Here is a 13,496-nt window from a genome sequence, read left to right on the forward strand (position 1 = left end):
AGAATGTGAGAATTATTGCACTCATTGCAGATACTTTGGCCTCTCAAACCAGATTAAAGAAGAAAAGAAACAATGTCATATCCAAAGTGACGACCTTATTGATTAGAATCAAAGCTGCAAAGACCTTGTAGATGAAAACACCAAATTAGCTACACCTATGCCATTACAAAGGAAACCTAAGTTCAAGATGTCTGGACACAGAAATCTGATCTGAGCCTGAAGATCTAACTTTTGAGATGGACCTGTTTTTGTTTTGTTTGTTGTTTTTAGCAAAAATTTAGCATCCCTTTCATGCACATATGCAAAGCAGGAAGCAGTAAATACATTAAATATCTAAATTAGTTTTCAGGGTAGTTTCCGCGTAAATATGGATGTCCTGTTTTCATGTCCTTATCTGCCAGCTGTTTGCTATAAAATAAAGACACAATTTGTCCTCAAAAGGATTATTTTCCTCTCTGAAAATACAGAAGTTTAATAAATCTTACCAACAACATCTTGTAAAGCCTGCTGGTGCACAAGGCTGACCAGCAAGAGCAGAACCACCATGTGTGTATGTGAGTGTGTTCCCAACAACACTGCCAACATCAGCAGTAGCTTTACGCACTAATAGAAACCCAGACATACAACAGCAATAGAAACCTGCCTGTAGGAGAGAATCCTCAACAGACCAGTCAAAATTGAAAATGGGAACCGGTTTTTGGTCTTGATTTCTCAAACTAAACCCTTACTTACTGTATCACTTCCCGCTGGGGAAGAAAGCAGATAATGGGTTCTGCTGGAAACCTGCATCATGTTATATACCTCCAAATGCTTCCAATTCTTTCTCAGAAAATATTCAGCACAGTGGTACGTTTCGATTGTTGGAGTATTTTTAGAGGCAACTAGGAGAGGAGTTTCCAGCGTCAGCCGAACAAGAACAAATGCTGTCAGCTTCCCTTTTATCAAGCATGAAATCAATCACAAAAGTTTAACAACGATGCATCAATGACAGCATCCTTAGAAAATGTCCAGGAAACAAATTAGCTCCTGAGAGTGTTAACTTTTATAGTGCAGAAGGACAATAAGAGCAACAGCCAGATCTTAGGTGGGGGAGGTGGTTGTCGTGATAACTACACAACATCATGTTTTGCAACTTTAAAACTGTTTCAGTCACCTAGAAAAGTTGCACAGGCAACGATTCAGCTACAAAATAAAGCCTGAGTCAAGCAGTGCTAAAATAGTCACTCAGCTATTCTGCCGTTGAGCTTTGGCTCATAGTAAATCTACCGTCTGGCCCATGGTGGAAAAAAATTCACTGCCTGTTATTAACCTTAATATGTGTAATCAAATCATTCCCCTCATAAAATCCTCACCTCCTCATTATTACCCTGCAACTGCTAAGCTCAGCGGCTGCTTTTCTTACTAATGCTCATGTGTTCAGCCAATTATTACTGCAGGTACTGGGCCAAAAAGGTGTGTCTATCCGTGGGGGGGCTGGGTGAAGAGGTTTCCTTTATGTGTGTTGATTTTACTGATTTGTTTTGCTAACAATAAGGTTATCAAGCTTGTTAAAGGAAAAAAAAAACAATGATTGTGGCAAGAGAGGAGGAGGATAAAGGACAAAAAGAGAGGTGTAATAATATGCAAAGCCAAAACTCTATAGCTTACTAGCAATCTTTTGACACAACAGTGTTGGGGTTAAAAGTTGAACAAAAAGCTGACAAAAAGATTTCATATATGAATTTCAAATGTGTCGTGTGTCTATATCTCCTTGTCAGTCTGAATGTAAAATTTCTAAAAAATCACTTAAAATTAATTATTTACACAGGTAAATAGTATATATCCAGACAGCTTTGATTTAAAAAGCTAAAATGATCTTTGGTAAATGCATTCACATTACTGGGATAAAAGATCATTCATTGGATCTTCATAAATGAGTTTAAATATATATTTTTTTCTGTCTGTTTAATCGTATTTCACTTTCAAAAACAATTACCAACATAACAGCTACCAGCAGTGACTCTAATTGATGCATTATTTTTTCTTGTCTTTTCATGAAGATTTAGTATGATCTACTGGAATAGCCCCCTAGATAAGAACATAGCAATGATTTAGACTATCCACGAAGGCACAGTGGATCAACGAATACGAGCATACAACAACAATTAGTTAGAGATTTAAAAGTTGTCATTACCCTAAAGCTCCATGATAACCTTTCTCTAATGCATGTAAACACAGAGGAAGCAAGCAATTAATCCTGCAGACATGAAAAGTTAGAAGTGACAAGACTCTTTTTGGCCTTGAATGAAAGACACAACTTAATTGTAAGATAATAACCTAATTTCAGCATTTTGGATCATTTGCTGGATACGATTGTACCTGGTGTGAAAGTCTGTTTCATGTCCATAATAGAATAAGTTCTTCTGCATTTGTGGTGATAATGAATTTGTACGTTAAATTTCAGTACAATCTCTCAAATACATACATATGGAAGTTTCTGTCATGGAAATTTCTATCCATAGAAACAATCTGTTCAATACTTTCATTTGGTCCATCAAAGTATTGGCTTGATGGACCAGCAGATAGACAAATCAGTCAATTATTTTCCATTTTTTTCCCCACTGCTGGAGGAACAAAAATAAAAGCAAATCAAACAGACTCATCTGAGACAGACACACATCAGAGCTTGAGGTTTGCTCTGATTTTAATTGGAGTGAGCTTTGTGGGACGGCTGCTTTGTCTTTTTTCATTAACAGTACAAATTATGAACTTTACAAATCTTTGTTATTCTACTTAACACATTCATACTGGGCCTTTCAGTTCAGCGTGCCTCATGTTTAAATACTCTTTAGACAAAGCAGAGTCATTGTTTTCTGCTTTGGTTTTCATTGCCATGCAGCGTGCACCCTTTGTTGTGTCATGGGCGCACTCTTTGTAATGGAAATAACAGTAACTTCCAACAACTGTTTGAAAAGCTAAAATACACACAGACACAAACACATAACCCAGACTTTGACTTTGACAATCATAAGACTAAACATGTGTATCACAAACACACACACATGCAGGCAAAGTCAAGCATATCTAAACACATGACCAAACATAAATGTAAACTATTACACACAGGTTCAAGGGCACAAACAAAAACACATTTGCACACAAAGCTCCTGACAAAGCTTATTGTTTGTCCTTGACATTTTCATGTATTTGATGAAAGGCTGGTATGAAAGGGCCATATGTTGACATCACAAATCTTCAAATGTAGAGTGGTTTCTTTGTTCCCTCTCTCATAGCTGACTCAAGGGACTTCTGTGCTTTGGGTGGACCTGTTGTTAATTAACCACACCACTGCTCGTTTGACGTGTGTGTGTGTATACAGGAATATGTACAAAGTGGCAGCTACAGAGGAAGTGAAGAGGCTTTACACATCTACCCTGTCTTTGCATTGAAAAAATGCTAAAGGAAAGCTGCATAAAACAAAGCGGCATGTTCTAGTATAAACGTTGGTTGTTAATACATGTGTTACATGTATATTTCAGGACTACAAGAAACTTTTCAGTGCATAACATCAGAGCAGAATAATTGCTACTGCTCTGGAGGCCTGCAATAAAAAACTGGGAATTTTAGTTTTGCTATATATTTATGAGTCTGTGTGGGTCTGAAAGCCAAATATGTATTTTCACATTATTGGCTTTGTAAAGAGTCATTGTGTGTCTTCACTTCACAATTTTTGTAAACTCTGAGGGCATATTTGTTGAAAAGCAATCTTGTTGGTATTATGTTGCTATTTTTCTGTGTCTGACAGAGAAGTCAACAAGGTTTTAAATTCCTCAACATACTGTAACTCTCTTCTCCACAGCCTTTTAGATTAAATCACTGGTTGGATTTATAAAAAAAAAAAGAAAAACTGAAAAAAAGCTTTCTTTCACAGTGCACGTGAAGGCTGGAACATGTGAAGTGATCGCTGCCCATCGCTGCTGCAACAAGAACAAGATTGAGGAGCGATCTCAAACTGTCAAATGTTCCTGCTTCCCTGGTCAGGTTGCTGGCACCACCCGAGCGATGCCCTCCTGTGTTGATGGTATGTATGTGTGTATTCACCTCTACCTGATGAACACCTAGTTGAGCAGCACTGTAGGAAGATGCCATTTATGGTTGTTACTGTCTTTGCATACATTCCATTTTTCTGTGAGTGGTGATAGAATGAGTGCTAGTTCAGTTATTTCAGGCAGAGCACTGAGGCTGTGCTTGCATTATGACTGTGAAGGAAATATTGAACAAATGTATACAGTGCTGCCTGACATTTACACCGCATTAAGAGCAGCCTATTTATGTACACCATGTGTGTGTGTTGGCAGTTGAGTAACAGAGTGGATTCAACAATAGTCCAGTGTCCATTGTTGGTTTCTATAACATCAGCAGTCTGATTTATTCTATACACAGACTATGTCTGTTATGTTTTCATAATAATTTCAAATGAATTATGAACATGGATGGCATAAGGTTACACTGTCAACACAGTCAATTTAAAAATAATAGAATGCCTGCAACCCGAAAAAAATCAACCTTACAAGGTACAAGAAACAGAAATGTGTGTTGTTCAGTGCAGAAAATATTCATTTCACAAAACAAATGTTTTATTATTCAACTACAACAACAAATATGTTCTGAATTAAATCTAACTGAAACATAATTAGGTCGTCTCTTAACTTAGACATCTTTTTAATTAGCAATTTCAGCAAGTATGTTGAAACTGAACAAATAAGAGTAATGCAGAGTGTCAACACTGGCAAGATTTTATCCCCCCATCAAAATACAAAATATTCAACCTTTGTTTATGAAAAAAATGTAAAGATTCAGAAATGACTGTCCTGTCTTGAGTAGTACTCTTGGAGCAATAGCCTTAGTTTAGTTTTGTGAAAATAAAGGGAGTCCCAAGAAAAAAAAAACTGTGCAGAGCTGCTTGGGTAGATTCTTTACGTTCACTGGATCTGTGCTCTGACACATGAATAAGCGTTGCTTCACGGTAATGCTGGCCTAAATTTAGTCATATAGCAAGAAAATATCTTCCATCTTACAGTTTCTATTAAAGTACAATTTCTTACAGTTTCTAACAAATCAGTATTCTGCAGCTATAAAGAGTGGTGCTTGATGAAATCACAGGCTCTAGCCACTGTTCCTCTAGTTCTGCACTGGACTTTAATGAGAGATACATCAATCAGCCACAGGATTAAAACAAGCTGCTCTGTGTGATATGAGCAATGTCCACAGTTTTATTCACCTCACCTGTTAATTGTGTTGTGCCTCATCGTATTCGCTCATAAAACAACTGAGCAAGACCAGCAGAAAGGCAACAGTAAAGTATACCTTTATCGTAGCTGATATTTAGAAATAAGATGGACATTTTTTAATTTCGCACAGCAGAATTCAAATGATGATTAACAACCACATGCAAAAGTGTTTCACACTACTAAAGGTCATACAAAGACATTGTTTAAGAAATTGTTTCTCACACATCCACGCTTCTAATCAGCCAGCTTTCACTGAACAAATTTCTTTAAAACAAATATTCAGTTTGACATCGTTTATTATTTAATCATCTTATTGATCTTGATGTTTTCCAATGTTTTCCATAAAACCTAAAATATTACAAAATTCCTGGCTATCTCAAGCATATTTTGTCCTTGTCCTTAAAATTTAGATGATCTGTTCGATGATGATGAAATTAACATGACTCTAGTGCTTAAGAAACCCAAACATACAATAATTTACAATAAAAAAAAGCTCTCCCAGCAGAACCTAATTAATCTTTCATCATCTCTTAGGATATGGCAAAATATATTTTTCTCACAGGAAAAGTTCTAGTTCAAATTACACGGGAGGTTAATTGGAGGCCGGGACATCTTGGCAGCATCTTACTAATTATCTTGACAATTACCTGCAACAAGACTGTATTCAAAACCACATGGTGAAATAAGAGTGTATAAAACTATATTTGTATGTTTTTGCCTTTAGTATCTGTAGAGACACTGCAAGTAACCTGAGCAATAATTGACAATGAACTTGGAACATACAAACAATGTTTTGTGAACTGAATTAGCTGCTACGTAGAAGGTTTTTAAAGCTGATGCACTCCCAGTAAAGCTCTGCGCCTCACCATGCATCCATTAGCTACAACAGCTTTCCCCTTTTAAGGTTAGCAGGGGTATCCTGTCCCATCAGATGATGGGTGAAAGGCAGGATGCACCCTGGACAGGTTTCCAGTCCACTAGAAAGACTGACAGCCATGCAAGCCCACACTCAGACCTATGACTAATTTAAAACCCCCAATTAACCTCACAGGCAAGTCTCTGAACTGGAAGGGAAACTAGGGAGAAAACCCCCAAACAAAAAGGCTCCTACAGTTTAAGCCCAGAGACTTTGTGCTGTGATGCAACAGCAACCAACCCCTGTACTAAAAACTCTCAATAATTTATGGTATTGGCCAAATATATATGCACACAGTATGTGACTTTATGTTTACTGTGCTTTTCCTTACATTTGCACTCACACGCTTTTAAGCTTATTTTATGGTTTGTGCATAACAAAAGCTGAATTTGCTACAGCTCAGACAAACAGAAATTTAACAAAAATAGATTTTTGCTAAGACATTAACCGTGACATACATGAATTATGCAACTTCAGCCTCTTGTTCAACCAAGGACACAAGAAACTGCCGCACACAAATCATCAGCTCTGTGCTGAGAGATGAAGGAACTATAACATTCCTTGAATTAATAAACGAAACAAACAGGCCATATTTTCCATGTCAAGTCTTCCAAATAGGTTTGGTTTGTTTGAGGTTTTACTGGCTGTCTAAAGTAGAAAACCTTACTCTGACCACTTTCATATGTAGAATTAATCATTGAAAATGAGGAATTCCAACTGTTCATCTCAGCATGCCAAACTCCTGTCATTCACATAACTGCACTGCATTTAAATGTTTGTTTACTTTCAGTAAAACCCTTTAAAAGGAAAGTGTGGCTTGGAATTACAGGGAGTCAGAATTAGAAAATATACGATCTAGAAACAACTCACTAAAAGCACATGATTGAAAACACACCCACAAACACTGAGACAAATCTGCCTTTTCCTCTAGCCTCCATTGTAGCGCAGAAGTGGTGGTGTCAGATGCAGCCGTGTATGGAAGGTGAGGAGTGCAAGGTTCTGCCAGACCTCACGGGATGGAGCTGCAGCACAGGCAACAAAGTCAAAACCACAAAGGTGGGTGTGCGCACAATATCCCTCATGCACACTCCTGTCATCCCTTTAGCACAAACATAGTCACGGCCACCACAGAGGGACCCAGTCTCACCTCTATCATGTTGGCACATATTTTTCTCCCCTTTTACAGTGTGTTCTGTCTTAAATGTCTCTACTCTATAGCCTACTTCTTTTTCTTTTCATCCTACATTGCTTTTTTTATCATCCTGTTTTTTCTTTTCTTCTTTCTCCATCTTGGATCTGACATCAAACATTCTTTGCAGAAAAAAATAAGGCCAACAAGAACCAGGCAAATTACACACAGATACACAAACTTACTGAGCACGAATATCACAATTCCCACCACTCTCACTTGCCCCGTTTCCCTGTGCCTCACTGGCATGCCATCTGACTCGATGGAAAAAGAACTCGTCACACTGGAAACACCAGAGCTGTGAATGTCCTTAAATAGCTGTTATGCTCCGATTCTTCCATGATACAATTTGAGCAGCATGTGAAAGCCCTTTACTCTGGATCTCTTTGTTCTAAGTTTGTGTCCCTTCCATATCTCTCAGCTCAGCTCCCATCTCCACCTGTTGGCATCTCTTCAGTGGTTTGACCTGCGCATGCTTTTGTAGCAGTCTGTCATAGGAAGAAAATTTGAGCGAGATACCTCCTGTCACAATACGCTTCGACTTATAACCTCTATTCCTTCTCTGCCGTCTCACCTTCCATTATTCATGGCAAGGTGCAGACCTTTGCTTTCTGCCTACAGTAAATAACTGATTGAAGGTGTGGTCAGAGCAGAGCATCTCCAGTTAAAACAGAGGGATGGGAAGTGCTTAATACACATCCTCTACTCTCTCTTTCCAACCCTGATTAAACACAGAGACAGTCGGGTGTAAACAACGATAATGATGATCCCATCCCTACTTTTTCCTCTGCTCACCTCTCACCTAGAAAAGTGAATTACGGCCTCGCTTGTCCTTCTCCCTCCCCAACAGCCCCTCCTCTTATTTTCACCATAAAATCCTTTTTTTTGCTGTGTCTGCCCAACTTCAAATGTGAGTTAGACTGCTCATAACTTTGCAAGATAAAACATTGCCCATTGAATTAAATCACAAAGATGTATAGACAAAAACAACAACAACAACAAAGAGATCATAATTTCAGAGAGAGGCCCACTGATCGGATATGGAATAGGTGCATTTTCTGAATATGTGAATGTCAATCAGAAGTGGCCTCTTATATTTAATCTCATGCATTTAGTTTTATCGGCCCCAAAGTACACGTTTATAATTTCCTGAACAAGATCTAAGCGAACTAGTTTCAGACAGGCATCACTTTATCATTGACTCTGTTGTAGCTTAAAAGAGCACAAATATTTGCTGTCTCTTGCAGTCAGGTCTTTGATCAATGATTTTTGTGTGCTTGTGTGTGTCTGTTGTGTGTTTGTGTCTACGTTATTTGAGATTGTAAGTTGTGTTTGCCCAATGATGAAAAAGAGGGATTTTTTTCCTCTCCTCTGTGGTTGTATGCTGAGGTCAAGATGCGCAGGCATTCAGATCAATAGCATCGAACGTTCTCTTATAGTCCCATTAAGACCTGCTCGTAAATTGAAATTGACGATGGAGCAAGAGAGAGAAAGAGGATGAGAGAGCGCTAGATGTGGGGAGCAGTAAAGAGGAATAAAAAGGCAGGTGGAGATGGACTAGAGAAAAATATAACATGTGGAAAGCTGAGTGGGAGGTACACAGAAGAACAGAAAAATACATTTTTGAAAACTAGCTTACTTGAACTGGTTTGCTCACAAGGAACAGAACAAAATACAAATAAAGGCTATGGCCCTCTCTGTCTGTCCTCTTGGCCCTGGCTGGGAGCAGAGGAAAGATGGGGAGTAGGAGAGCAAAGGGGGGAGAGGGAGGGGACAGAAGACAGCTCGATCAATGCCAAATAATATCACACAGATGAATAGACAGACATGGCCATTTTGCCATGCCACCAAGCTGTCCGAGACCACAAGGCGTGTAAATGGACAAGGAGCCACATTAACAAACTAACAACTAGGCTTCAGCAGTGCACGCATGTTTCAGGTCTCGTGTACTGTGTAGCAATGTACTACACACCCATGAGCCCTTGGTGTTAGAAATTTAACAAAAAAAAAAATTAATCAAGCAGCAAAACCAAAGAAAGTAATGGCATAGAAAATTAAATTTACTGAAAGAAAACAGTAATTCACAGTCATTCACACTATTTACTCAGCTTTCATTTCATTACAACGTCTGCCTCTTGAGCTCTTTGCTTTCACATTTTTTATTCCCATATTTTCTATATAATGAGGAGATGGGTTTTCAATTTTGATTATACAAGTTTGATCTTATATTGATGTGAGTTCATGGTTTTAAACTAAATGAAAAATCCAAGTGAGAAACCTGCAGCAAGACTTTGGAGAATTTACTCCAGTAAATCAAATGTAACAGGTGAAATGCATGGCCATGTAGTCATATAAAAAGCCACTTGTGTAGCTAAAGCCTTTGGAATATAATAAGAAGCATAAAAAATGTGATATTTATGGCCCTAAAAATGGACCATAGAAAGGACAAGCACATCTTGTGTGCTTTGTAAAGTGATACCTAACCACCTAAATCTGCTCCCTAATTGGCCACAGAAACTTCCACCTACAGGCATTTTTAACAGGCAAGGGGATGAGTGCCTAAAGGGACTCTGACATTGCATGTTAAAGCTTACCAGGCACAGAAACACACCAGTGTATGTGCATAGTGAGCTGGCATGACAACAAACGCCTGCAGACTCTTTGATCAGGCACAGGAGTGGATGCCTGAAGGCAAAGGGAATGGGCCCAGGAAGGGGTAGCCTGAAGCCATCATGAGCAGATACAGTAGAATAGTTTCAGCTGCCAACTTGGAGGAAACATTGCTCTGAGCTCTTTTACTGGTGGCTGGCCTTCACACTATTTGTCTGGCACCTGGTTTGCTGGTTGAACAAAAGAAGAAAGAGATGAGAGAGGCAAAGGGGGGAAAGCCACTGATAAACTCAAAGACAGAAAGACACAGAGGTCTCTGAGAGTCTGATCTATATGCTCCAACACTGGTCATGACAGGCTGAGTCTGTTTGTCTCCAAAAGTTTGAAAATGACTATGGAGAATAGAATAGAATAGAATAGAATAGAATAGAATAGAATAGAATAGAATAGAATAGAATAGAAAAATACTTTATTCATCCCTTGTGGGAGAAATAAAAAGACATGAGAGTGGATAAACACAGACAATAGAAAGACGGACACTTGAGATAAAGAGACCATGCGATTGGAAGGCTGCCTCAACAAATAAATTTAATGACCGGCGGGGGGGCAGGTGGTGAGAGTGAGGAACCTTCTGGCTGACTGCTATGACTCATCTTTAGTCAGGCTTTGCAAGCCACAATGTCAGTGCTCCACCAATAAGAATCCCTGCCCAGTGTTTCCAAATAGTGGCTAGGACAGCATGCAATGCAGCATTTAAACCCTTTCACTGACATGCTCTGCACTCTCTTATTCACTTTTACTGTTCAAGCTCCTCTCTAAGTTTTTTTGAGGGACTGCTGCTTGTAAGTTTTGACTAATTCCTACTCTCCCTGTTCTAGGTGACCCGATAGTCCAACCCACCTCGAGACGAACAGTGAGGAATGGTGACGAAAGTAATTAGACAGCACAACGAACCTATCAAGTTATGAGGATATGCACTCAGATGGATTTCTGTGAGGAACCTGTAATTGTTTCATTTTTCTGAGGATAAGCAAGCACCTGTGGCTGAAGAGACAGGACTCTAACACTGCTTTCCATCACCTTTCCTGGGGCTTTTACAGCAGAGGACTACATCACCCACAAACCTTTATTGCTACTACAAACATGAAGAGTGAACTATGACCTATACAGCACTCCATATTCTTCATCCCACTTTTATTTTGTGGCTGAGTTGTGTTCCATATATATACTGGGAGTCAAGGGGAAACTTTTTTTTTCATCTTTTATTATCTTTGATTCCAGTGTTACAGATGTTGTCACAAAAAAGGGAGCTGATCCAGGATGCTTGCCTCATATATTCTGGTAACATATTCAAATTTAACTGTGCCACATATGATTCCCTTAATACTGTCAAAATGTTTCTCAGATCTGAAAATGGGGCTGATCTTTCTCTGTTTTTTAAAAAAATAAATAAATCACCTCCATGAAAATATATTACCTTCAACAGTTTGTTGCTTACCATATGCCATTTTTTTTAAATGCAGAGACAGTTTGTCGGTCTTCTTTTTGCTTTTGTTTTTTGACAGAGAATTCAATCCTTTCAGGGGTGAAGTTAGACTAATACCAAGTAGATGTTATGGTATATTGAAACATGTAACCGTGAAAAAAAAGGTCCATTGAATCAAGGGGGTGAAAATAAATTGATGCTCTAATGGTTTTAATATCTGTGTTTTTAAAACGCCTGTTAACCAATATTGAGTACATGTGTCAGTATTATATGAAATGAATAAAATCTTTCAAAAGAAAAGTCTCTGTAGTTTGATTTAGCCTGATTGATTGATTGATTGATAGATAGATAGATAGATAGATAGATAGATAGATAGATAGATAGATAGATAGATAGATAGATAGATAGATAGATAGATAGATAGATAGATAGATAGATAGATAGATAGATAGATAGATAGATAGATAGATAGATAGATAGATAGATAGATAGATAGATAGATAGATAGATAGATAGATAGATAGATAGATAGATAGATAGATAGATAGATAGATAGATAGTTTATTGTCCCCACAGGGAAGTTAAGTATCTATCTATCTTGACTCACAGAAGCTTAAATATCAAATGTACCCACTTAAAGATGCATGATTTAGAATATATGATGATTATAGGTACTCAACTTAATATGGTGGGAGCCCAGGTCGACAGCAGAGCAGCACTTGGATTAAGCAGCAAAGCGGAACCAAAGCATTTCAGTTGTTTTACAATGGGTGCATTTTTGATCGCATAAATATGATTTAATTTCCCCAGAAACTCAGAAGTCACTGGAAATCAAAACAATAAATTTGTAACTACTAGTGCTGTGTTGGCTCCAAGAGATGTCGTATAAGAAACAACTAATTACTTCTCAGTTTACTTTATACACTCATTTAATTGTGTTTGTTTGCTGCTGTGCGCAAACAGCTTTGTCTGAGACAGAGAAACTGAAGTGTCTATTCTCCTCAGGGGTCATCTCTGTTGTGTGACTGACAACTCATTAATCAGAAATTTATTGTGGAGAAAACCCTTTATGCTGGTCTTCATTATGTGATGAACAGCGTTTTTCTTTTTCCTTTTATTTCACAGAATTTGAAGCAGGTGAGAGGGGGAAAGGACATTTGTATGCAGCACATATGAGCCTGGACTCAAAAGATAAATTGGACAGGTAAACAAGATTTACTGCAGAAGGTCGAGAGTATTTTTTGGCTTTTTTAAAAAAAAAAAAAATCAGTGAGCAAGTGAGTCTTTCCACTCTGATTAATAATTGATTATTCCATTATAAGTTTGCCACAAACAGATTTTTACTATTAAACTTGAAAGTTGGGTGTTATATAAATAATACACAGCTGTTACCTCATCCCCTGCTTTTTACCATTGTATTGACTGCTGGCATAAAACACACAAACCTTTCTCTTTTAGGTAGCTTTTACCAAAGTGATCTAGATTATTTTCAGGCCGAACTGATCAAAGCTTATCTGACCACAATACTCAGTTTTAGACTGTGAGATACATCAGTCTTCTGCAAGGTTATAGTACATGTATTGCCATAGCAACGTGTCAGAACATTAATTTGTTGTTGTGTTGTGGCCTCACGTTGCTATTTATGTGACATTGAACCGAGTCATTCCCACTCTCCTGTTGTCTGGAATTCCAGAAAAGTAAGAACGAACAGTTATTTGATGTTGTGTGCATCGGATGGTGTTGACTACTTTGCCTCTACACTTCCGCCTGATGGATAATATCAGGACGGCCAAAATGATCAGACTCTTTGAGCTTGTCACAGAGATCTTACGGTGCTGGTTGTTTGCTGAAATTCTGAATTTTAGGCAAAGAATATTACATGAAAAAAAAATTACATTAACCTGAAGATTTTATATAGTTTGATTAGAAATACTCTTATTATATATATATAATAAATACCTAAAAATGAAGATTCATATTTATCAATCATCATGAGACTGGCGTAGCTCTCCAAATGTTGATGGG

At 38.0% G+C, this 13,496-nt stretch overlaps 1 protein-coding gene across 1 annotated transcript in view; it reads left to right on the forward strand.

Moving 5' to 3' along the window:
- The window catches only part of LOC140271697 (chemokine-like protein TAFA-2), a 77,050-nt gene extending 65,279 nt beyond the window's left edge, over positions 1-11,771 (forward strand). The window contains exons 3-5 of the mRNA XM_072366985.1: positions 3,911-4,060; positions 7,118-7,242; positions 10,864-11,771. Of these exons, the coding sequence (XP_072223086.1) occupies positions 3,911-4,060; positions 7,118-7,242; positions 10,864-10,875 (287 nt within the window). The 3' untranslated portion in view covers positions 10,876-11,771. The remainder of the gene's footprint in view (positions 1-3,910; positions 4,061-7,117; positions 7,243-10,863) is intronic.
- The last annotated feature ends 1,725 nt before the right edge of the window (positions 11,772-13,496 follow it).

Source organism: Leuresthes tenuis, unplaced genomic scaffold (assembly GCF_036924035.1).
Source record: "Leuresthes tenuis unplaced genomic scaffold, fLeuTen1.0.hap1 SCAF_16, whole genome shotgun sequence".
In the NCBI taxonomy this organism is placed as follows: domain Eukaryota; kingdom Metazoa; phylum Chordata; class Actinopteri; order Atheriniformes; family Atherinopsidae; genus Leuresthes; species Leuresthes tenuis.